The 25,034-nt window shown below is 38.5% G+C and overlaps 1 protein-coding gene across 2 annotated transcripts; it reads right to left on the bottom strand.

Moving 5' to 3' along the window:
• Positions 1 to 2,634: 2,634 nt before the first annotated feature.
• Positions 2,635 to 23,328, bottom strand: abcc10 (ATP-binding cassette, sub-family C (CFTR/MRP), member 10). 2 transcript variants are annotated; one of them, XM_063475748.1, is made up of 23 exons: positions 23,286 to 23,328; positions 22,073 to 22,172; positions 21,679 to 21,892; positions 19,972 to 21,343; positions 19,636 to 19,863; positions 18,600 to 18,756; positions 18,128 to 18,273; positions 17,834 to 17,913; positions 17,365 to 17,536; positions 17,139 to 17,237; positions 16,641 to 16,830; positions 10,855 to 10,932; positions 10,458 to 10,646; positions 10,005 to 10,143; positions 9,422 to 9,614; positions 8,427 to 8,770; positions 8,063 to 8,232; positions 7,811 to 7,971; positions 7,074 to 7,327; positions 6,768 to 6,913; positions 6,175 to 6,272; positions 5,598 to 5,710; positions 2,635 to 5,463 (listed from the first exon to the last, which is right to left on the bottom strand). In XM_063475748.1, the coding sequence occupies exons 3-23, from the start codon at positions 21,852 to 21,854 to the stop codon at positions 5,328 to 5,330; spliced, it is 4,641 nt and encodes a 1,546-aa protein (XP_063331818.1). In that variant the 5' UTR covers positions 21,855 to 21,892; positions 22,073 to 22,172; positions 23,286 to 23,328; the 3' UTR covers positions 2,635 to 5,327. The 2 variants fall into 2 exon arrangements, with proteins under 2 accessions (XP_063331818.1, XP_063331817.1); XM_063475747.1 differs by lacking the exon at positions 23,286 to 23,328 and adding an exon at positions 23,025 to 23,256.
• Between the last annotated feature and the right edge of the window lie 1,706 nt (positions 23,329 to 25,034).

The following is a 25,034-nucleotide window of genomic DNA, read 5'->3' as shown; positions in this document are numbered from 1 at the left end:
AACCACGTGGAGCCGCAGTATAAAGACTAAAGAGCCACATGTTGCTGACCCCTGACCTGGAAGATCAGGCCTCCTATAACGATTTAATATATAGTGGTAAAACAGCACTTCAATGTACAATAGTTTCCTTGAATTTAAGGTGTGTTCTTTTTAGGAACAACTATTTTATTTCTTGTTTTCAAAAAGTCAAAAACAATATGAAGAGAAGTTTTAATAGCATGTCAAGATTCATACCTTCCTTTAGTCCTTTGCCGGATGAGACATTGTTGATACTGGAAATGACCACCCCTCCCTCCTCTAACTGCTCCAAGGTCAGGGCTTCAGAGAGGCTTCTTCCCCTGCGATGTGAAGGCTGCAAGTAAAAGCAACATTTTTGTAAACTGAACAGAAGAATTACTCCTCTAAAGTAGACAATTTAAAACAAAACCATTCAATTCTGTATATATAAGCATTTTAGGAAGAATTAAAACAATATGTAAACGTTTCATACCATGACTCTTGTGGTTTTCTTACTATTGCACTGAAAAATCCAGGTTGACTAAGCCTGTAAAAGGACAAAGAATATACGGTTAACAGACTTTGATTAACAGATTAAGGGAGCAAGTAAAACAAATGGTAAACTGTTCATGTATTTTCCTTAAAGTAAAGTAGAGCATTAAACCAGTCAGCTACAACATTAAAATGGAATGAATTCAGCCCATCTAAAAGATTTTTACTATACATACTAAATGTAAAACATCTTAAGGCTTTGAGGAAGACTGTATCCATTTTTGTACATACTGTACTGTACTGTATGTGCTTAGAGAAGTGGCACCCAGGTAAGTCAGCAGATGCATCTTTCAGGTATTCAAACTATGGCCTTGAAACTGTTAGCTCATCATTAAGGAAAACCTAGAACAGGTTTTTCAAGACTGTTTTTTGGCATTTCCTTTTCGCAAGCACACAAAGCCCAAGCAACCACACCCACTGCTTCCTAACACAATGACACAAGAACACAGAAAGGCCTCCTGTGAATTCAACACAGTATGATCTGTGGGTTTTTATAATCCCACACATTAATAGAAAATGTGGAAAAAATGTCCACACAAATGTCCCCGCAACCTCAGTGTACTATTGCTGAACAGCAACAACATAAAGAGTGATCAGGCAACAGGTATTACATGGACATGTCAATAATTATCTCAGGACTGTTAAAATACATAAAATGTTAAAACAACATGATAGTTGGCAACAGACTCTTTTTTGTTTCCATTTTAAGTGAAATCATGTTAAGGTACAATAATATACATAATTTATGTTTGTATGATGTTTAAATTGAAAAAAATGAGCAAAAAGGCAACAATTAGACAGTCCAGTCAAACATCTCCTCATGAGAATTTTATCCTTCGCTAGCATGAAAAGACGAAACTTTCAGCATTTAGCAGGTATCATGCACAACTTCAAATGGCATTTGATTAAAGGACGCAACTGATATACTATTCAGTTACATATTAAACATTTTACAAGTAAGCCAAAGTGCACATGCCTTTGTTGAGTCCCAAATAGAAGAATGAACTACAGTGCTAGTATTTAACAATCCTCAGATAACGTATAATTTCTAATTATAAAAAAGTGAAAACATCAAGATGCAGAACAATGATGACCAGACACGTTCTTTCAAAAAAAAAAAAAAAAATTGTGAGTTTTTTTTAAACATTTCTTGAGAGGTAATGCCTTTTAAAAGAAAAAAAGATGCTTGTTTAGCTGCAAAAATAAAATAAACCTGAAGACAGGCTGAATGTTACATGGTGAAATGGTGCCAGTGAAATGCAACCGACTACCACCACAATGCAAGATGAAACCTGCTAGTGAAAAGTAAATTTAAGAAACTGAGCTTACCTCAGCATGCATGTGCCTGCTGTGGTGTTGGAGTCGTGTCATAAAGTTTCCCCACAGAGTCACCAGTCCATGCTATTTCCACTGAAGGGTGAGAATGAGGATATACAGAGCAGTCAGGTGGACATATACTCAACCTGAAGCAGCCAAACAGGTTCCACTTTAAAGAGCCATTAACTGTCAACAGACACAAACATGCGTTTTTGCATCATACGCCCTCATGAAACTTTCACACACCTTGACTACCACATGCCTCTGGCTCGCTGCATATAAACACAAATACACACGACAACAGACAAGAGTAAAACTTCAGTGTCTGACCCACGTGTCTGTCACACAGCCGCACATTTCTTCCTAGAAGCAGACAGATAGAGTATGCACGCATGTTAAAGCTAGCATTACAGTTGATTCCCGATTTTAAGGGACCAAAATACAAAATAAAACAAACACTCCCCCTGACAACTTGATAAGTGGTAAGAAAAACTCTGACCTGAGCCAAGGGAGTGGCAGGCGTTCACCGTGTGAGTCACTCTGATTAGTCACTTGTTGGGGACAAAGACTGTTGTCTGATTCAATCTGGATTGAAAGAAAAGAGAGCTCAGTTGCATTCACAGAATTATATAATCCTACCTGAAAGGGTACAGCTGCAGCTCCATATGGGCTCTGACTGTACAGTGTTTTTAATTGTTCTCAGGCAAATCTGGTGAATGAACTCAACATACATGTTTAATAATCAATAGCATTTTTATTACCAACGAATATTTACATTAAAGCTGTTGACAAGCCAAGAAAAACAAACAACAAAAATAACTCCTGTCAAAATATACTCACCTGCAACTAAGCATACAAACATCACAATCACAACATTTAGATAAACTTTTTTTTATTAATACTTGAATCTAAATTTGATTTACAGCTCACATTAAAGCTGCCAGGATCATTCCACTATTATTTCATCAATTTAAATGATTCATGCTATCCTCCCTTAATTGTTTGACTGACAAATGTTTTATTATTCAGGTTGTCAGTTGCTCTTTGTCTTGGTCTTACATTAAAGTAAAATGCACTTGAAAATACAATTCAAGAGAGGAAGGGGATCAATTTATGACACATACAGATATACTAATATGATTATCAGCATGTGGTTATTTGATCAGTGTTATATGTCTGAAAAGTCTGACGTTGATGCCAAAAAAATAAAATGTGTCAAAAAATAAAGTCAGATTGCTTTAAAACAGTACATATAAAGAGAGGCAAACACACCTCAGGCTGAGTTCTTCGCTCTCTGCCTGCAGCAAGCCTGAATCATATTTGTTAGTCTGTTGAATGACAGTAAATCATTGACAGAGAAGTCAACTAAAAGATTCCGTCTGGTCATAAAAAGCCCTCGTGCTTCTTCATAATAAAATTAAAAAAAAAAAAACACTGAGAAACTGGATTTTGTGTTTTCTTTGTACAGATGGTTAACATTAAAAAAGTTAAAAAAGAAAAAAAAAAGAAAACAGGATATAATGATAAAACAGAACAAACAGGAGTTGGATAAATTAAAACCAACTGTTTTGTGGTAGAGCTTTTCTCTTCAGTAGAGTAGTTCTAAGATCTAATAAACCATCAACAGCCCTGTGCAGTAGAAAACTTACAATAAATGTTTTACATATATCTCATGAGACTTATATACTTTATATTAAGTCTCATACAATGGTGACCTCATTCAAGTGACCTGTATTTTCCACACAATAAGAATTAAGAAAACACAAATTATGACAACGGCTATGATTACTGTTCCTGCTATCATTGTAAATGGTACTAGAAAAATGTGTAATTCTATGAAATAGTATTTCCATAAGAACACAGTCACATTCATTTATAATCATCATCTTTGAAAGAAAGTAAAAAGTTTGGATGTGTTTCCTTGCAGACAAGAGGAAGAAGCAGCAACTTCATGTTAGTTCCACAGATGAGGATTCCCAAAACTTTGATACATCTACTCTCATTTAAATCTACAAAATATGAAGCACTTTACCTTCCATATTCATGCTGAACTTGGCAGATACACATTCAGGTACTATTCAAATAAAATTCTTCATAGCCCTTACAGGTCTTGGAGCATTTTTTTCAATAAAATGTTTTTTTAAATAAAAATCTAAAAATAAGACATTTCTGTATTGTTGAACTGTGAATGTTTCTTATTTTCAGGTCTCTCTTTTTAACTAAAGCACTCAAAGACTGACTGAACTCACTTTATACATTCAAAGATGATTCATAAAATGCTTCATATATCATTTGATTCACATGAATCCAAAACAGGATTATAAAGTCATAATTTCATATATTTAGACATTTTTTCTGCTCAGATTGTTACTGTAATCCCACTGCAACATTTCTTCTACAGAGTGGTGTTTTGTTATAACACATCAACATTTAGTGGCTTGTGGTGAGACCAGATCTAGGGTCAGGTATTTATGTCCATAATTCACATAAGTGCAAGCAGACATGATGTCTTATTTCATCAAACACAGGCAGTTGTTCTGAATAAACACAAAATTACTCCTGACAAGTTTACACGAGTCATTTACATATGGTGACGAGCATTTCTGGCTGTCTAAATTAGGATTCAAATATAACAATAACAAAGTGTAAAAAGTAGCAGCTATTATACCAAATGGATTTGACTAATTCCCCTTTTTTATTTTAAGTTACTGTTTGTTTTTTTAATTTACGTGACTGCGGACTTTGAAACCGAACTTGGACATCCGAGACTTGAAACGATGGTTCTCAGCTATAAAAATGATGGAGTGCCACCTCTGGGTTCTGAATGAGTTGATGCTCCAAGTACAGAGGTTAAAGAATCAAAGTCTTGTTGTTAAGTGAATGAACAAAGGAGCGGAAGATTTACAGACGGATTAATGAATTGTCTCCGGTGATGTGGTCTGGCGTATGAAAGAGAGCATCAAAATAAAGCTATTGAAGTACCATGTTCCTCCATGTTCCTCTCACCTATCATCATGAGCTGTAGGTAGTGAGTGAAAAAGATGGCAGATACAAGTAGCAGAAGGATATCTGAGCTGAGCTGATAAAGTGAGGATGGATTGGAGTGGAGCTGCTACTCCAGCACATCAAAAGGAGCCAGTTGAGGTGGTCTTGGGTACTGATTGAGGAGACTTAAGGGCAGACCCACAACATGCTAGAGACATTATGTTTCTCAAGTGGCCAGTGAACTCCTCGGTGACCACTGGAAGAGTTGGGGGAGGGCTGTGTAGTTGTCTTGATTGAAGAATATGGCATGAATTCAATGAATGCTGTTTATGCATTAAAATAATCACATTTCCAAACAGCCTCACTTTTGAGTCCAAGCTGTCCATTCCAAATGAGTTTTTGCTCAAAGTCTGCAACTCTTCTCTGCATCAACTCTGTGCAAAGCAGCAAGTTGTCTGTAAATGTGTCTGATCATCTCATTGTCCCTGATCACCCGCCAGTCTGTGAAAGATGGAGTTATCAGCTTGGCAGAGAGACACGGGACTGTCAAACTCCACCACCTTCCCAGCATGCATCACTAGCACACGGTCACAGTCCATGATGGTGTTGATCCTAATGTGAGACAGGCACACAAAACACAAAAAAATGTTTCATTCAGAAAATAAAAAGCAGGCAGTTTTAGACTACAGTTGTAAAATAACATTCTAAAATGTGTTTCAGTGCAGGACATGAACACATGCAGTCACCTGTGGGCAATAGTGAGCACAGTCTTGTCCTGAAACTTCTCTCTAATGGTCTGCTGCAGGAGTTTGTCTGTCTTATGATCCACGCTGGCAGTGGCTTCATCAATACACAGGACCTAAATGACAACAAAAATATTTATTGGAAAAAAAATGTGGTTTATTTGTTTGAGCAATCATGCTAAAATACTTTGTTCTCAGTAAATATAAATAAATAAATGTCTGGAAATACAAGGTTAGTCAGTCTTCTTTCCAGTAATTTAGAAACATAACATTTACAAAGCTTTTGCAAATACCTTCTCCTGTACACAGTCTCTTACAACCTACTTCCTTGTGAACAGGTGAAGGCGTGTCACATAATTAGAGCTAATCAAACCTGTACAGTTTGTACTTTGTTTACAGCCTCATACAGTCACTGATGTCACAGACAAAGCCACAGAGCATTTTTCACCCTTTATTGTAATTCTGCTGCACCCTCTCACCATCAGTGTCAGTCACTCGAGAGGAAATTTACTGTCTCTGACAATGGTCGGAGACGACGTTTGTCGTCGGTACAGTGTAATGATAAAGCTGCAAAGCTCACCTTGGCTTGCGTCAACAGAGCTCTGGCCAAACACAGCAGCTGCTTCTGTCCTGCAGAGAAGAATCTTCCTCTTTCTCCCACCTCAGCATCCAGACCACCTGACATTCACAAAAACATACAACATAGGCATGAGAGGCAGCATGAATCTGACATCATCTTCATCTTTATGCAGATTTGAAGCTTTATTTTAGGCTTTTATGATAAATGGCCCATAAAGTAAACAAGATTAATACAAAGATAACAGAGGAGGAAAGAGAACTCAAATATAATGATATTAGGTTCTGAAACACAGTCATCAATTATCAAAGTATGTTTGCCAGCCGTTGGTCAATGGATCGTTAGACTTATTCTGTGGTACAAAAAAATACTTTCGATCATCCAGTGTGTTGACTCAAGAACCATTTTCCCAGTGCAAAGAGGTAAGAACCATTTTGTAACTGAAGCAGACAGTCATGTGAGCAGACAGGAATGGAAAAGGGTGGCGTCAAAGGTGCCAAGCAGACACACCTTTGTAACAAAAAAACAAAACACTGCTATTCTTCTGCTCTCTGTTAAATCACTGGGTCAAGCGCACTTTTGCAAATAACTCTCACCCATTCTGCTGACCACAGTGCTGAGGTGGCACTGCTCCAGGACGTCCAGCAGCTCCAGCTCCAAGTGTCGCCCACAGGGGTCCAGATTCTCTCTGACTGTGCCACTGAAAAGGAAGGGGTCCTGAGGAATAATGGCCAACTTGGACCTGCAGAGGGCAACAATAGCACATAAGTCAACTTGTCTCCCACTGATTTTATTATATTATAAAGTACATTATGTTAGTAATATATCTTCCAAAATGCGTTAGATCACAGTTTTCATGTAACTCTTGTCCAATACCAATAAACAACTCAATTCAAATGTACCTGAGTTGAACTAGGCCCACAGTGGTAATATCCAGCTGATCCAGGAGGATCTGACCCTGGCTGAGCTCCACCATCCGAAACAGGGCCAAGAATATCGTGGACTTGCCAGATCCTGTACGTCCCACAATGCCTATTTTCTCTCCAGGTCGCACCATGAGGCTCACTCCATCCAGGGCATTAGGAAGACCATCCCTGTAGGTCAAAGCCACATTCCGAAACTCCAACCAACCGTGCTCAGGCCATGAGGGGGGCAGCTGATGTCAGAAACAGAGAGGGTAAAATGCAAATAGCACTCCAAAAAATTTTAAACGTGTGACTGAGTCCATAAACACGTTAGAAACGGCACTTGATTTATGGTATCATAAAAAAAAGAAGGGCCGTATTCCATAGATTTCTTTACAACAACCCATATTTTTTTAAAGCAGAGAGACTGCCCCCTGCTGGGCAATAGAAAAATATACATGTTAAAGTACTTTGTGTTGGCTTTTGTTTCAATTGACAAAAAAAAGATGCCACATCCATCTTTATTTAAATATGTAAATAGGTGTACAAATGTTTACATATGTTATTAATATATGTAAATTGTGTCTTGTGATCTTTTCCTCTGACTTTCAGGTTTGGACTAAAAAGTAAGATACATTCTGTGAAGACAGCTGTGAGGTAAAGCCAGGAGCTCTGATAAAGCTTTAGTGTAACCCACTGTTGTTATGTTAATATCAATATCCAGTGCACCTGACCTTTGTATTCTGATGCTGTGGTTCAATGGGCAGTCCAGTGGAATATTCCTCTGTTCGTTCCACGCTCACCAGCTGCATTTCAGTCTGCGTGAAGCTGAATATGAGGCCAGATAGCAGCTGTGTGATAGACAAAGCGTAGGACAGGGACAAACCCACCAGACCTGATAGGAAAACCGGCACACACACAGTCTTACTTAATGGCTCCTACGGTCATTAAACATGCACAGCCTGCAAATTCTTCTGCTGTCTTACCTGGATCAACAGAATTAAGCTGGTGCTGAACAACAGCTATCACCCCAAGGCCTGTCACCACAGTGATACCAATCAGCTGCAGACGGATGTCCAGCCACTGCCCTGCAGCACTGCTAAGAAACAAACAGCGTTGGTTCTGCTCCAGACGCCTGGCGTTCTCCTCCTCAAACCTGAAACAGCAGAAAAATGTCCCTGCAGTTTAGCTGTTACCTAATATATTTTATTAATATTAATACTTCCTGTCACCTATGTTCAAGAGAATTTAAATTAATTTTATGTCATGTGCAAGATAAAGTTAACAACTATTACTTATTTTCACATACATTTATCTAATCACTGAAAACTCTGTTTCCGTGTCACTGACCTGGCAGAGTTGCCACTGGCCCGGATCGTTCCCAGTCCAGTCAGTGTCTCTGAAAAATGCGAGTAGATTGGTGACAGAGTGAGGCTGCAGAGGCGCTTCAGCTCTCGAGATGTGTGTCTATAGAAGTGCTGTGTGCGGTAGTACAGTAGACCCAGGGGAAGCAGGGCCACCAGGACCCAGGGCAGGCCGTAACTTATCACCACCAGCATGCCGAGTAAGCCAAAAATGTTGGCCAGTAAGATGTTCAAGACAAACGGCAGGCTGTCGTCCACGCTGTACAAGTCTGAGGAAAACCGGTTGAGAATTCGGCCCAAAGGAGTGGTATCGAAGAACGCCATAGTGGTCTGGATGAACACGCAAACAAGACATTTTTTAATTTTTTTTGCTAAGTGGGAATTACTCATGTCACTCACACTTAAAGTGTTTTCCTCCCTCATTATGCATTTGCATTTTTCTTTAAAGAATCTTGTGAACTATAATAATTGCAGATGCAATTGTGATCTGTAGTAAGAGAAGGGAACAGGTAGAAGACAGTCTGGAGAGGTGGAGGTACACACTGGAGAAAAGAGAAATAAAAGTCAGTAGAAGAAAGAAGTATGTGTGTGAATGAGAGGAAGACAGGTGGAAATGTGAACATGCAATAGGAAGAGACAGTGAGGGGATTTGTGACTGAAGAATAGCAGGAAAAGTGAAAGGGAAGGTTTACAAGATTATAGTGAGACCTGCTATGATGTATGGTTTGGAGACAGTAAAAATAAATAAAATAAAATCCTTATTATATATGTATTTAAAACTACCTAGCACATCAGAAGGATTGGCCTTAAGTAGATAACACAGGCAGTGTGAGCATACCTCTTCCTGTTAATGAACATCTACTCAGCTCGTCTGATGTCTCACACTGCTAACCCTTTAGTCACCACCCTGTTTCTCCAACCTTCAGCTATTTTTGCCAGACATGAAAAGCACTCAATCTGCTATGCTGACTGCTGACATACCTTAAAGACTTGATTCAGAAGTCTGTTGTGGATGGCAGAAGCGGCACACATTACTCCATAGGCAAAGAGGAAGGCACGGAGCGCAGTGAACACAGTGTTGGCCACAGCAATGGAGCCGTAGACCGTCAGGTAAAACTTCACATCTGCGTCGATGTCGTTAGAGAGAAACGTGTAGCCAGAGGGCGCTGAAGATCTGGATAGGTAGAGGTGAATATCTGATTTTAGTCAAAAGACTGAAGTAAGACAGGAAGAAGTCAAAGTTTAAATCACAGTACTAAAAGCAGTTTTTATTTTCATTATTCAAAATGAATGATAAACTTTGTGTTTAACATAACAATAGAAAATGTAATGGCAAAGTCTTTACATCTGTACCTTTTAAAAATAATATATAAATGAATATTTTAAAATAAATCATCATTATCTCACGGCTGAACTGCTTGTTATTATTATAGCATGTGCTCTTTTAAAATTGGTTACAAATTTTGTGTTTTAAAGTTTATTCTGGAACAATGATAGCAAGGCATATTGGTTGTGTTACCATTCACAGAATCTTTTTCAAAATGTTGCCAATTGGTCAACTCACATGAGCCTGCCAGGTGAGAAAAGCAGCAGATGAGGTGAGCTGAAGGCAGGTAACGAAGAATCATTATTCCCAGTGGAACCATTGTGTTTTAGCTCAGAGATCCAGTAGGACAGCCACCAGTCAGACACATTTTTAGATGCTGATTTACACACAAACACACACACAACGTTCTTATTAAATTAGAAATGAATTTAAAGCCAGAAGACAGTAATTATTTTTTCTTTTGGGGACAAAATACCCTGAAGCCTGCTTTAAACAATAATCCTATATCGCCCAAGTATCATATAGGTCGCCTGGACTCATTTTGTAATTTTGACAGTAAAATTAAAAAATAATTCTCATCTTTAAAAGATGAAAAAATATTGACCACAGAGAGAAAATCTTGGAGGTGATGTTTCTGAAAAATTTGCCAAGTGTCCCCAGTGTACAAAGATCATAAAAAGCATTCCAAACCTTGCATGAGGAGCAGAGAGAGTAAGACGCAGGAGGCCAGCACTCCACCCACAGCAGCCCAGTAGGTCTGGTAAACTCTCCATGCCAGCCTGCCCACCTGTTTCTGCTCTGCCCCTGGTAGGTCAGGATCATTATCCAGACATAGCTCAGGCAATGAACTCATTTCCTCTTCACCCTGCTCCACGCCATCTGCTCACAATCAACAGGGGCCAAACCAAAAGGATTATAAGAGTCCCAGAAAGAAGAGCTGAATTTTGGATTTGTTGAGATTTTGTTGAGATATTGTTATTGAAGAAGAAGATGACAACAATGGGAACTCTGGACTTGTAAGAGATTATACATGCGCCACTGTTTTAACACCTGAGTTTTTGTTTGTCATAATGTGAGGTGAACACACCTTTCTCTTTTGTGTTGCGGTTGTTCTTCTGCTTTTTCGGGACTGCCTCCATCAAAGGAAGGACTTCTGCTGGTGTCCCTGTTTAACACAGAGAAGAAAAGGCCTTTTATTCCACAGACCTTATAACAATAATAATAATAATAATAATAATGGATTGGATATAGCGCTTTTCAAGGGCAAAGCGCAATTCACTCTCACATTCACACACTGGTGGAGGCAAGCTACAGTTGTAGCCACAGCTGCCCTGGGGCAGACTGACAGAAGTTGGCCAACACCAGTAGGCGGTAGGGTATAGTGTCCAAGGACACAACGACCAGAACAGAGAGCCCGGGGATCGAACCGGCGACCTTCCGGTTACAGATGCGCTTCCCAACCCCCTGAGCCACGGTCGCCCCTTATCAATAAGCCACACTTACAGTAAGTTGGTGCTCTTCTTGCATGTAATGCTAAACTAATAAAGTGAGCATATAAACAACTAGACAAAACCAAAAAGCCATGACGCCTTTTAATAAATGTCCTGTATCTGTACAATAGCCGCTCATTTTTTTTACTTGGCATATGGACACATTATACAAGACAACATGGCACTCTAAGAATTATAAATAAAAACTAGAAAGTGCATTTTCTGAAGAAACTGCAGTGTGAATGCTTGAATCTGAATGTATGCACTGAAATGAATTAATTGCTGAATTTAAGTTAAAAATGTTGAATGAGATGAAAAATAGAGAAATTATAACCTGAAAACAAAAGTGCAGAACTGCTAAAAGCTGACAACTACAGAGAAGAATTTGGAAAATAGCTGAAAAGTTTTTAAATAAAAATTAGAAAAACCTAAGAAATAAGAAAAGAAAATTTAGAGTCAAAAAACATCTGAATGAATATCAAAACTTCATATTCTTTGACTAACTGAATGACTAAAATGTGATCCCTCCACTTGAATCCATACAGTTTTAAAAGTTTGTGATTATCAGCTTTGAAAGACACGGTGCTGGAAAGAGAACATCGAGGTCTTCGTTTTGAGGGTAAAATGATGCCTGTAGAGCAAACACTGTGGACACAGCAGCAGTTGAAAGTGTTTAAGATGAATCTTGGCACAGTGAGAGAGAGAGAGCTGGTTAAGCAGGCAGGTGTGAGCCTGGTTGCTATAGTGACTGCACCCAATGGCTCCATACACACACACAGACATGCACCTCACTTTTGCTGCTTAAAATGAACAGAAAAGTCAGGCCGAAACAAATCGTTCCCAAATGAAAAGTACAAGTCGTATTGACAAAATTCTTTCACCGTGAGCAACAGCAATGTCTAGTCTACCTAATTCTCGGTTTTCATGCCTGTGGAGTTTATTATATGGACGTGGTGACAGTGGAAAGACACCATGCTCTTCTGATTTTCAAACGAACCTTCTGAGCCATTTTAACATTGGAGTCTATGGAGCAGTTGGAGGGAGGAGGCTGCGCATTGGTGACATTTATGAAAGAACCATAACACCTATTACAATAGTAAACACATTGGATGAAAGAGGACAGCGATGGCTACGTTTTGAGGGTAAAATGATGGCTGTAGAGCGAACGCTGCGGACACAGCAGCAGTTTTAAAAAATATTTTAAGATTAATTTTCGACCTGCTTCCACTCTGGCAGTTGAGCTGTCTCACTCTAGCAGCAACATTCCATCCCATACACACCCATTATAAACTCTGAAACGACTGAAAAAACATCAAGAAACTTAAACTGGAACTGAAGAAAAAGTATAAAAGATATTGAAAAGATAAATACAAGTTGAATAGTTGAATGTCTTGTCTTCGTTCTAAAGTTTGAATGGTGGCTCTATGTCAACGTATGTGGAAGTAGTAAGAGTTTAAAAATGAATAAGTTGAAGGAGAATTTGAAGGGTCTCCCCATTGAAATACATGGCAAATTTTTGTTGGAAAAAGTTGAATAAAATTAAAAATATAAATGTTAAAAATGAGAAAAGTAGAAGCAGTCATGTCCAAAAGAAGAGGAATCTAACGGTGTTTGAATGGTTTTTCTAAGTTGAACGGTTTTGAAGGAGTTAGATGCCAAAAAACGTACGGAATATGAAATAATAACTAGAAAGTGCATTTTCTGAAGAAACTGCAGTGTGAATGCTTGAATCTAAATAAATGCACTGGAATAAATTAATTGCTGAATTTTAAGTTAAAAATGTTGAATGAGATGAAAAATACAGAAATTTTAACCTGAAAACAAAAGTGCTGAACTGCTAAAAGCTGAAATCCACACAGAAGAAGTTGGAAAAGAGCTGAAAATGTTTAAAATGTAAATTAGAAAAACCTAAATAATGAGAAAAGAAAATTTAGAATCGGAAAACATCTGAATGAATAATAAAAGTTCATATTCTTTGAATCACTGAATGACTAAAATGTGATCCCTCCACTTGGATCCACACAGTTTTAAAGGTTTAAAACTCTGACCTTTGAAAGACACGGTGTTGGAAAGAGAACATGGATGTCTTCGTTTTGAGGGTAAAATGATGGCTGTAGAGCAAACACTGTGGACACAGCAGCAGTTGAAAGAGAAGTGTTTAAGATGAATCTTGGCACAGTGAGAGACAGAGCTCATTAAGCAGGCAGGTGTGAGCCTGGTTGCTATAGTGACTGCACCCAATGGCTCAGTACACACGCACACAGACATGCACCTCACTTTTGCTGCTTAAAATTAACAGAAAAGTCAGGCCGAAACAAATCGCTCCCAAATGAAAAGTACAGGTCGTATTGACAAAATTCTTTCACCGTGAGCGCCAGCAATGTCTAGTCTACTTAATTCTCAGATTTCATGGCTGTGGAGTTTATTATATTGATGTGGTGACAGTGTAAAGACAGCCTGTACTTCTGATTTTCAAACGAACCTTCTGAGCCATTTTAACATTAGAGTCTATGGAAGAGTTGGAGGGAGTAGGCTGTGCTTTGGTGACATTTATGAAAGAACCATAACACCTAGTACAATAGTAAACACATTGGATGAAAGAGGACAGCGATGGCTACGTTTTGAGGGTAAAATCATACCTGTAGACGAAACGCTGCGGACACAGCAGCAGTTTTAAGAAAATATTTTAAGATTAATTCCCCCCCTGCTCTCACTCTACCAGTTGAGCTGTCTCACTCTAGCGGCAACATTCCGTCCCATACACACCCATTATAAACTCTGAAACGGGTGAAAAAACATCATGAAACTTAAACTGGAACTGAAGAAAAAGTATAAAAGATATTGAAAAGATAAATACAAGTTGAATAGTTGAATACCTTGTCTTCGTTTTAAAGTTTGAATGGTGGCTCTACGTCAATGTATGTGGAAGTAGATACAGTTTGAAAAGGAGTGAGTTGAATGAGAATTTGAAGGGTCTCTCCATTGAAATACATGGGAAATTTTTGTTGAAAAAAGTTGAATAAAATTAAAAATATAAATGTTAAAAATGAGAAAAGTAGAAGCAGTCATGTCCAAAAGAAGAGGAATCTAACGGTGTTTGAATGGTTTTTCTAAGTTGAACGGTTTTGAAGGAGTTAGATGCCAAAAAACGTACGGAATATATAATAATAATAAAGATTAGAAGAACAATACTGTGAATGCTTTTACAAGCATTCACACTAATAACTAGAAAGTGCATTTTCTGAAGAAACTGCAGTGTGAATGCTTGAATCTGAATGTATGCATTGAAATGAATTAATATTAACCTAAAAATGTTGAATGAGCTAGAAAAAACAGAATTTTTAACCTGAAAACAAAAGTGCAGAACCTTTGAAAGCTGATTTTTACACAGAAGTTGGAAAATAGCTGAAAATGTTTTAAATGTAAATTAGAAAAACCTAAGATTCAAAGTCAGAAAACATCTGAATGAACATTAAAAGTTCATATTCTTTGAATCACTGAATGACTAAAATGTGATCCCTCCGCTTGGATCCACACAGTTTAAAAAATTTAAATGTCTGAGCTTTGAAAGACACAGTGTTAGAAAGAGAACAACGATGGTGACATTTTGAGGGTAAAATGATGGCTGTAGAGCAAACACTGTGGACACAGCAGCAGCTGAAAGTGTTTAAGATGAATCTTGGCACAGTGAGAGACAGAGCTCGTTAAGCAGGCAGGTGTGAGCCTGGTTGCTATAGTGACTGCACCCAATGGCTCCATACACACGGACACAGACATGCACCTCACTTTTGCTGCTTAAAATGAACAGAAAAGTCAGGCCGAAACAAATCGTTCCCAAATAAAAAGTACAAGTCCTATTGACAAAATTCTTTCACCGTGAGCGACGGCAACGTCTAGTCTACCTAATTCTCGGTTTTCATGGCGGTGGAGTTTATTATATGGACGTGGTGACAGTGGAAAGACACCATGCTCTTCTGATTTTCAAACGAACCTTCTGAGCCATTTTAACATTGGAGTCTATGGAGCAGTTGGAGGGAGTAGGCTGTGCATTGGTGACAATTATGAAAGAACCATAACACCTAGTACAATAGTAAACACATTGGATGAAAGAGGACAGCGATGGCTACGTTTTGAGGGTAAAATCATACCTGTAGAGCAAACGCCGCGGACACAGCAGCAGTTTTAAAAAACATTTTAAGATTAATCTTTTTGCTTCTCTCACTGTAGCAGTTGAGCTGTCTCACTCTAGCCCCAACATTCCGTCCCATACACACCCATTATAAACTCTGAAACGGGTGAAAAAACATCATGAAACTTAAACTGGAACTGAAGAAAAAGTATAATAGATATTGAAAAGATAAATACAAGTTGAATAGTTGAATGTCTTGTCTTCGTTTTAAAGTTTGAATGGTGGCTCTATGTCAACGTATGTGGAAGTAGTAAGAGTTTAAAAATGAGTGAGTTGAAGGAGAATTTGAAGGGTCTCCCCATTGAAATACATGGGAATTTTTTGTTGAAAAAAGTTAAATAAAATTAAAAATATAAATGTTAAAAATGAGAAAAATAGAAGCACACCATTTCAAAAGAAGAGGAATCTAACGGTGTTTGAATGGTTTTTCTAAGTTGAACGGTTTTGAAGGAGTAGGAGTACAAAAAACGTACGGAATAGATAATAAAATAGAATAATAAAGATTACAACAACAATACTGTGAATGCTTTTACAAGCATTCACACTAATAAAGATTAGAAGAACAATACTGTGAATGCTTTTACAAGCATTCACACTAATCAAAGTCTGAGATGCTAAAGATGGCGGTTGTTCCACCTCGTTACCCAAAAGCCAATCAACAGTTTAGGTATAAAGCATATTAGCCAATCACATTATTCTGTGGATAAATGTACACTTCGGCTATGTGGAGGCAGGCATCTTTTTCTACTTGTTATTGTTGTACAGATGTAGAGATGTGTACTTTATTTCAATTATATTTTGCCTAAGTGCATATAGAACATTAATTTTAATTTGGCATGAGCAGATTCACTGTTAGTGGTCTGGACTGAGATGTGAATAAAGCTGTAATATTGTGAAACTATGCACATGCACAAGCATAACCTGTGGGATGAAAAATGCTTTTCTGAACTGTATTTTGGAGCTAAAGTTGTTGGGATTTTTTGTATTTGATTGCCACTTCTATTGCATGCAGTTTCTATGACCCACTGATCAATACAATTGTGAGTTATGACTTTCTCCCCATCCATTTTGATGGAAACTTCAAAATAACATAAGCTGCTGATCTGTGACACTTTTTCTAAAATGACTTTAAATCATTTAGAAGTTACATTTATATAAATGTCACCAAGATTTAAAGCAAACTTCAGTTTCTACCTGTTTTGATGATTGTTCCATTGTCCATGAGGACAACCACATCAGCTTTGTCCACAAACTCTATGCGGTGTGTGCAAAGGATTCTGGTCTTCCCTCTGAGGAGCTCCATGATACATTTCTTCATAAGGTGTTCAGCCACATCTGCATCCACTGCTGCCAGTGGATCATCAAGGAGGTAGATATCTTTGTCCTGCAGGAGAAGCAGAAAAAAGGAAGGGGAGGCAACATCACATTACACAAGCATGTTACATACAAACAGCTTTTTATGGCTTTGTAACTATTTGTTACAAGAAACTGTTAACATGCAGTTCCCTCAAACAAAATTAAAAGCTTTTACCTGATAGCTTTCAGTTTTTATCAATCTGTGCAACAGAAGGAAAAATATAATTCTAATATCATTTATCCCTGTTTACTGCAGTCTAACTCATTTATTTTGTAAAACCTCCTCTGTGCCTCTTAGAGTGTGAAGCAGATGGCTGGATTGTGCTGAAGACTCACCATGTAAACAGCTCTAGCAAGTGCCAGCCGGGCCTTCTGTCCTCCACTCAGAGTCACTCCGTTCTCACCCACTTCAGTCTTGTCACCATTTGGCAAAACCTGCAGATGCAGAAACAGAGCAACCAAAGCCCTGAAAACCAATTTATTTAACATTTTAAACAATCCCAGAAACTGGTGGTGAAATTGGTGTGAAGAAACGTAAACAATAAGAGTGTCACAATCGTACATTGAGGTCATCTGAGAGGGCGCAGGCCTTGATCACAGCCTGGTAGAAGGCAGCATCGTAGTCTCTGCCAAACAAGATGTTGTCTCGTACTGATGCATGCTGGATCCACGGTTCCTGTGAGGCCAAACCAAAGCCAGCCTCCCTGTCTGCAACATAGAGCACTCCAGTCAGCCTGCAGAGACAAGTGGAAGATGGACAGACCTTAGTCACACATTATTAATCCCAGGTTGTGTCAGTGTACTTAAAAACACTAAAACCAGATTCACTATTGATTTTATTGACTTTTTTGGTTCCAACTAAGATGAAAAATATCATCTAGAGCAGCATAAAGCCCCCAACTGCCTACTAATCACCTAAGCAAACCTTTTCATATTGGGAAAGGGAATATTAATGACTCGACAACAATCTTCATATGTAAATTAAGTCATAAGTGATAATATTTTCAATAAATGTTTCATAAGCTGTGTACCTATTAAGCTCTCCAGTCAGAGCAGCCAATAAGGAGCTCTTTCCACAGCCGACCTTCCCAACCACGACAACCAGAGAGCCCTGAGCCAGACAGAAGATAGCAGATGTCATGTCTGTACTAAGTCAGCTCCAAACACCTACTGTTAAAACATTTTGGTGTCAATGCATTTTTGCAATTTAAATATTCATATACAATTTTAGGGTGTTGAATACTGAGCTTATATCACTGACAGGAGACGATGAATTTCCAACTATTGGGATTGTTTTAAAGCACAATCCCAATAGTTGCTTGTACCTTGGTTATGTTTAAATTGAGACTGTGCAGCTGCAGGCTTCCTTTAGCTCCTCCAGATTCTTCCTCTTCGTTTGGACTGCTGGGTTCCTGCCATGAAAATGATCCCTGGCTCAAAAGGACAGATGTCTGGCTGTCTTCTGGAGACACTGGGCACAGATGTGGTATTTCAGCACAAGAGAAACATTACATAGATTTAAAAAAGCAAGTTTGGCTGATAAACTATGTACAGTTGGGTAAAACATTTTCTTTAGTTTCTGTGAACTTCACTCTTTGAAAAAATAGCATTTGATGCAATCACTCAAACAAATACTTGATTAAAGCAGAAAATAACCTAATCTTTAATGAGCAGAAGCTGTTCTAAACATTCAGAAAAACTGTTTTTTCCTTGAATGAACAAAAAGGCATGAGGACCTGTTTCACATCAAAATCAAATATACCTCCACACAAAGTAGCAAATCAAGCAGTACCCTACCCAGGGCATAGTATGCCTGCAGGTTCTGGTTGGTTAGTTTAAAGAAGCGCTGGATTCGTTCCAGAGACACTTTGGCTTCCAGGACTCCATTGAGCACCCAGGGGAAAGCATTGAGTGGGATGATCAACATTCCTACAAGGGCAAGTGTGGTAAACACCTGCATGGGATGAGAATCACATTTACGAGAATGCACTCTTAAAAAGTTATCACAAGTTATATGGTCCATTGTTATATATGCATTTATACAATCATTCACATAAAAGCATAAAACTAGCTTAAAGAATTTCTAAGTTCAAAGTCATTGATATCCTTTTTACTAGGAATACAGAAAAAAAGGTACAAAAAAGGTACAAAACATTTTTTTTTCTATTCTGAGAATTATTTAATAAATTAATATATTTATCTCAGTGGCAATTTTTTTTCACCATTGTCCTTGACTGTCATTTTGGGGAATTTTTCTGATGGTCCAAATCCAATCCTGATCCTGATTATGAAGCGTGCTGAACACTGTTCTGTGCAGGATATAAATCCCCTGAAGCTCAATGTGTAATATGCAAATAAAACTGACTTCATTTTACTTGTGCCTATTGAAATAAAATAACTATTACTGCTATGAGTTGTTAGTCATTTGAACATTATTGCTCACTGTGCAGCAAATCTACCTCAACCGTTTATGGCACTTAAATAATACAAATTATTATTCTAAAGTTGTCCAATTGTAATGACTGATTAGAAAAAAGATGGGGAAAAATTTTGTTTGAAGAAGTTCTTCGATGCATTGGAGTGAGCTGGTTCAAGCAGACAACTCCAACTGTGGTACTTATGCATGTACCATGTCATCAAACACACCCTCCCTTCTCATCTCTCCCTCTGACATTTCAGTTCCGCTTCTGCCCTCTTTTCAACCCCTCCACCACTCCAGCATCTCAGGTGTTGCTCTTGTCAGAGTTATTTTTTTAAATATGTTTATACAGTAACCCTACATTCCCTAATTCTCTACAAAGCTCACTCAGCATCAACACAGCAGCCAGTTTACCTTTGCTGCCGTCAGCTGGTGTCCAAGCAGCACATACGTGACGAAGGTGAGGATGGAGATGACCACAGGTAGAGCAGCCCAGGTATACACACACAGTGCATCCAGGTATTTGACAGCCTTAAGGTGGGACAGCTCCTCTTTGCGACAGTCAGCCACCTTCTGTGTGAAATGAGGCTCCCAGCTATAGAACTTGATGACGCGAATGCCGAAGAGGATCTCTGTCATTAACTGGAAATAAGTTCAAAATTAAAAATAATCTGAATCTCAACAAGATTTTTTCCCTTCATAAAAGTATATAAATCAACTCAATATAATAAGAGCTTAAACATGCCGTACCTTAACACGGTTATCCTTCCACATGAGCATCTTTTTATTGTTGCTAAGGATGCAGGAAGCAATGAACTTGTTGAATGGCACCAGCAGCAAAGCTACGGACAGTCCTCCAAGGAAAGCTACACCCACCTGCAGATATAGCAAGTAAAGGGTGACAGCTAACTGAAAGGGCAGGCTCCACAGCTCATGGAAGCTTTGGAAGAAGTTAACCACACGGTCGGTGTCTGTGCTCATTAAGTTCACCACCTCTCCTAAAGTAAAGCCAGCCAAGCTGCAGCTGCTGACCCTCAGGGCTTTGTTGTAGATGGCCGTCACAAGAGCAGCTCGTGCTGACAGCGCCACCTTAGAGACCTCGAAGACAAAGATGTTTCGCAGAACAGAGCACAGCAGGGTGGTAGCAAAGAGCCCCACGGCACACCAGACACCCCTGCTGACTGGGGCACCTTTTTCCTCCATAAAATTCACAAGACTACTGAGGAGCAGTGGACCTGCAAAGCTCAATATGTTGACTGTCACCTTCAGCAGACCAAGGATGTAATACCACTTCCCAAACGCCTTGTGTAGCACCTTCAGCAATCTTACATCACCTTCCAGCTCCAGTGGTTGGTCCTGGTTGTGTAAACTCCTGCTGCCACTCAGGAGGTTTGTGCTGACTGGTGTGGGCCACTGATCCTCTTGGTAAGTGACTGGTGATCCTTGCCAGCAGGCTTCCCAGCACTGGTGAAAATACCGAAAAATCAAACTAGTTCTAAGTTTCCGGGGAAGGTGATATACATCGGCTGGTCTGTCCAGTTCCCCTCTCTGCCCTCGCCTGAGGAGAGGGGTGAGCCACAAGTAGAAGAGTCGAGATAGGCAGTCACTCCCGTCCTCAGCCACAATCTCCCCAGTCTCCAGCTGGGTGTTCTCTGGGATGAGCGGAGAGCCATCAACATTGTTAATATACAAAGTGTACCCAGCATCACTGATGCAGGGGAAAGCAAATGCCAGGAGATAAATGAGAAAAAGAAACATCCGTACTGAGGCAAGAACAAATCGGGCCAGTTTAAGAGGTTCAGCTGGGTTTAAATAGTCCTTGTTGTTAGAGTAAATTATCAAGTTGATGACAAGGTTGGGGAGTAACAGAAGCACCAGGAAAAGCAGCAGTGTAGGTCCTCTGGTTCTCTTAAAAACAGTCCTCTGGAGCACTGTTATGACACTGAAGTGGACCAGCCAGGCCAGGATTGCACAGCTGTCAGCTAGGACGTCCAGGTACATGTCTCCCTGCTGGAGGACACTCACCAGGATGACATCTGCAGTGTAGAGTAAGGCAGCCAGCAGAGCTGACACGAGCCTGAGTGTCCAGCCACACGGGGGAGACGTCTGGAGATGGCTGCATCTGGAAAGCAAACAAAAATGTGAAAATATCATCGGCATTAGTTTTATAGGGTGCTCCATTCAATGTTTAAGCTGCGCGTTTTGAATTTAGCTAAAAACTGGACAACACAGAGAGGACTCCAAAAAAGATTGGGGGGGGGGGGGGGGGGGGGGGGGGGGGTTGCTTGTTTTTAAAGAAGTGTTGTTATATTAAAGTAAAAAATACTTCAACAGAAAATCCACTGCAAGGATTTGATATAAGTGTTTTTTTGTAACTACAACTTCATTATCCGCTAATAAAATTGCAAGATAGGAAAAGTGTTGTTGATAAGGGCCTGGTATCAATGCATGACCTACTTTGACATGCTGAGGTAGCAGGCACTGAAAATGGCCATCCCAGCATGGGGCAAGGCACCAAGGATGAGCTGGTTAAAACAGGGGCTGATGCATCCATTCTGCCACAGAGGAAGAGGATTCTCTTCATCGGTATGACAGAGGCCTGCAATCAGGTCTGTTGGCCCAAAGTCACTCATCCTTCTTCCTACTTGACTGCTGTCATTCTAAAAACTACCTGTGGAGGAAAAAACAATATTAGTTATCAACTTTTAAAAAAGGTAACAAGGGTGTTTCAAAGAAAACCCACAGGGCAGTTATTATTCTAGCCAACATTATTTTTTAAAAAAGAAGAAGAATACAACAATTTGTTGGCACTATCATCATTTTCCTATCAGTAAATAAGACAACATTTTACCATTGGCAGAGGCCACTGATCATCTGTTATGTCCCGTCAATTCTGCAGTCCATTTTTCTGAGATCCAGGTTCAATAATTCACATGTCTGTTCATAAATCCCTGGGTTGAAGACAGTACAGATAATTTCAGTAATGAAAAGGTGATAAAACTACAAAATAAACAAAAAGTAATGTACTAACAGCAGCTATCAGCTAAATTTTAAACACCGCTATGTCCCTGAATTTTGTAATCTGTGCACGCCTAATGAAAGTGAACATATTTTCCCAAAGCCAAAGTTTGAAAAATGGCAGTATAAAAACTGTATAATAAATAACCGGATTATAGTTTAGGAAATAGTCCTGTATGATTAATTTTATTGCAAGAAAAAAAACGTGGCATCCATCCATTTTTTTAGCCTCTTATCTATTTCAGGGTAAGTGAAGTGGCTGAGTATGGACAAGAGGAGGGGAACACCTGGGACGTCGTTTTTTTAAGGTTGTGTAGCTGAGCGTTTTAAAAAAAAATAGGTCAAAAGGTATGGAAATTTGTGTTATTTTGAAATACAAGCTATGGTCATCCTTAGCTTGATCAAGAACTTTTCATATTTCATTCTGAAATGTTCAAATCCATGTAAACAGTTACATTAAGAATATAAAATGCAGCTAGACTCTTTCGAGAACTATGTATTTTATGCCTGTGACAGAATCATCTAGACTCATTAGCGGTTCATTTATGCACCTAACTGCAAAGAAAATGTAAGGCTTTAATGTTTTCTGTAACATTCGTGTTTTCTTGTTTACCAGATTTAAATAAACCTTTCGTGAAAGACCTGTTGTTATAGTACAGTCTCTGCTGTGTGTGAGCCCTTCAGGAAGTTTAAGAGGCAAGTTAACAACTCTGGATTAAAAAAAGTTAACATACAATTTGTTGCAATTATTTAGGTGTTGTTGCTCCAACATTCACAGCACTAACCTTTAAGGAGCGACGAAGCAAAAAGAAACATGGAACGATGCACATTTATCTGGTCTTCCTGACTGAAACACCCTCACACTAATGTAAACAAATTAGGCTAGCGAACTAGCTTAGGTAACGGAATATTACGCTATTAAATTTTTTGATCTGTTACCGCATGCACTATGCAAATAGAAACTTTAGCAAGCTAGACCAACTATAAACACAACTCGACATACAACCAATTTAAGAGCATTTAGAAGACAGGACTTTAAATGTTACCGGCTTTCATCTAGCTAACAGGAAATGGATCTGTTGATTTCTGATGACGAGTACAAAGAGCTTTTCAAAATAAATGCTTGATGAAAAGAAACCAGTACATGCTGATACTATTTCTACTATTATTGCTACTAATAATAATAAAACTGATGGTGATGACTAATAATAAAATAATAATATTAATAATAATTCAAAAAATCATGGGAGCAACAACAAACCCAGAATTCAAAGTCATTAAATGGTTTTTCAAAACAGAAATATAGATTAACCTTGAGAAATCTGTGTATAAACTTATTTAACTTGACCATTAGTAGAGTGATGCCATGTTATGATATAGAATTTCTTTAAAAATTATTTTAAAAATTGTTATGGCACTAAAATCAGTAATAATGCTTCTTTAAGGCTTAATTATCCAAATAAGGCTGTTATAGCCTACTAGGCATAAAAAAATATGTGATGTGTGATTTATTTACACAAAGTCCACGATTATCCTTCTATTCCTGACAAACAATAATCACACTAAGTATGAATATAATTAATCTATTATTAGTCCCAAGATAAAAGTTAAAAAGAGTGACGCAGTCGATAAGGTATGAGTTCTTTATTGAGGGGGGTGATGGTAGAAAAGGAGCAAACTATGTTTTAGCACCTTTATACAACTTAGAAAATTAATTGCTGGTTCTCTTGGTTCTCCTGATATACACACAAAAAAAAGTTTGTAGAACACTTTATGACATATAGGCTTGGAGAAGGAGAAGCATTTCATTCACAGAAACCAAGCAACAGAAATGACTTAATTCAGGGGAAAAACACATTATATTTAATTACAATCAACATTAAATTTACAAATTTTGGAACCTGGGAGTTTAATCAGTGCACATGACATTAGCATGTAACATAAGTTAAAAACACAAAACAAAATTTTACAAATGTTGTTACCTGGAATTAGACAGAAAAAAAACATCTTTAAATACTGGGTGCAGCTGTCTAAGGCATCTTTAATTCATAGAAAAAAGATCTAGAAGTCTTATACAAAGCAGGAATGAAGCTATACAATGTCACATATATATGTTTTTTTCCTTAAAACACTGTACAAAGTCCACTTCCTTCAAGGCTGGCTACGCCAACCACAAAACTATGCAGCTTAACAATTTCTAATATCCTACATTTACCGTGTCTGACAGACACGTTTTATTTACATATTCAGACATGAAATACAAACATAAATATGAGCAGCCTCTGTCTCTCTCTCTCCCAACGTCACCTTTTTAAAGCACTTTGTTCAAAGTGCTTTGAAAACAAATCGGACTTGAGCTTTTTTGGTCAAATTTCTCTGCTTTGCATAACCTGTAGCAAGCCTGCACCATCTACCAGAAACAAACCTCAGTGTAGATGCAGTGTGAAGCTGCTCTGCTGGATAATTTGACCAAAAAAACCTTGTTAAGCAATGACTTAATGTACTTCTTAAAATAACTCCCCGGCAATTTCAGGCTTCAAACTCACTGCTGACTTGTTAGAAAACAGTCGGCTTATCTTCATAACATCAAAATCACTGAGCAAATGTACATTTTCTGTAAAGCAAATGAGATTAAAGAAAGTTATGTCAGTACTGTGCAGCAGGGCTAATGCTGGTCATCTGTACATCACAAAAACATCTTAAGTGTTAATTTAGAATTAAAGCCATCATATAGCTGGAAAACGTTGTGTAACTCATAGAAGGCCTGAGAAAGCTTTATTTCTTTCCTCTGTTTT

The sequence above is a fragment of the Pelmatolapia mariae genome, linkage group LG6 (assembly GCF_036321145.2).
Source record: "Pelmatolapia mariae isolate MD_Pm_ZW linkage group LG6, Pm_UMD_F_2, whole genome shotgun sequence".
Taxonomy (NCBI): Eukaryota; Metazoa; Chordata; class Actinopteri; order Cichliformes; family Cichlidae; genus Pelmatolapia; species Pelmatolapia mariae.
Note: the sequence above shows the minus strand (reverse complement) of the source record. Positions and strands in the feature narration are given on the sequence as shown.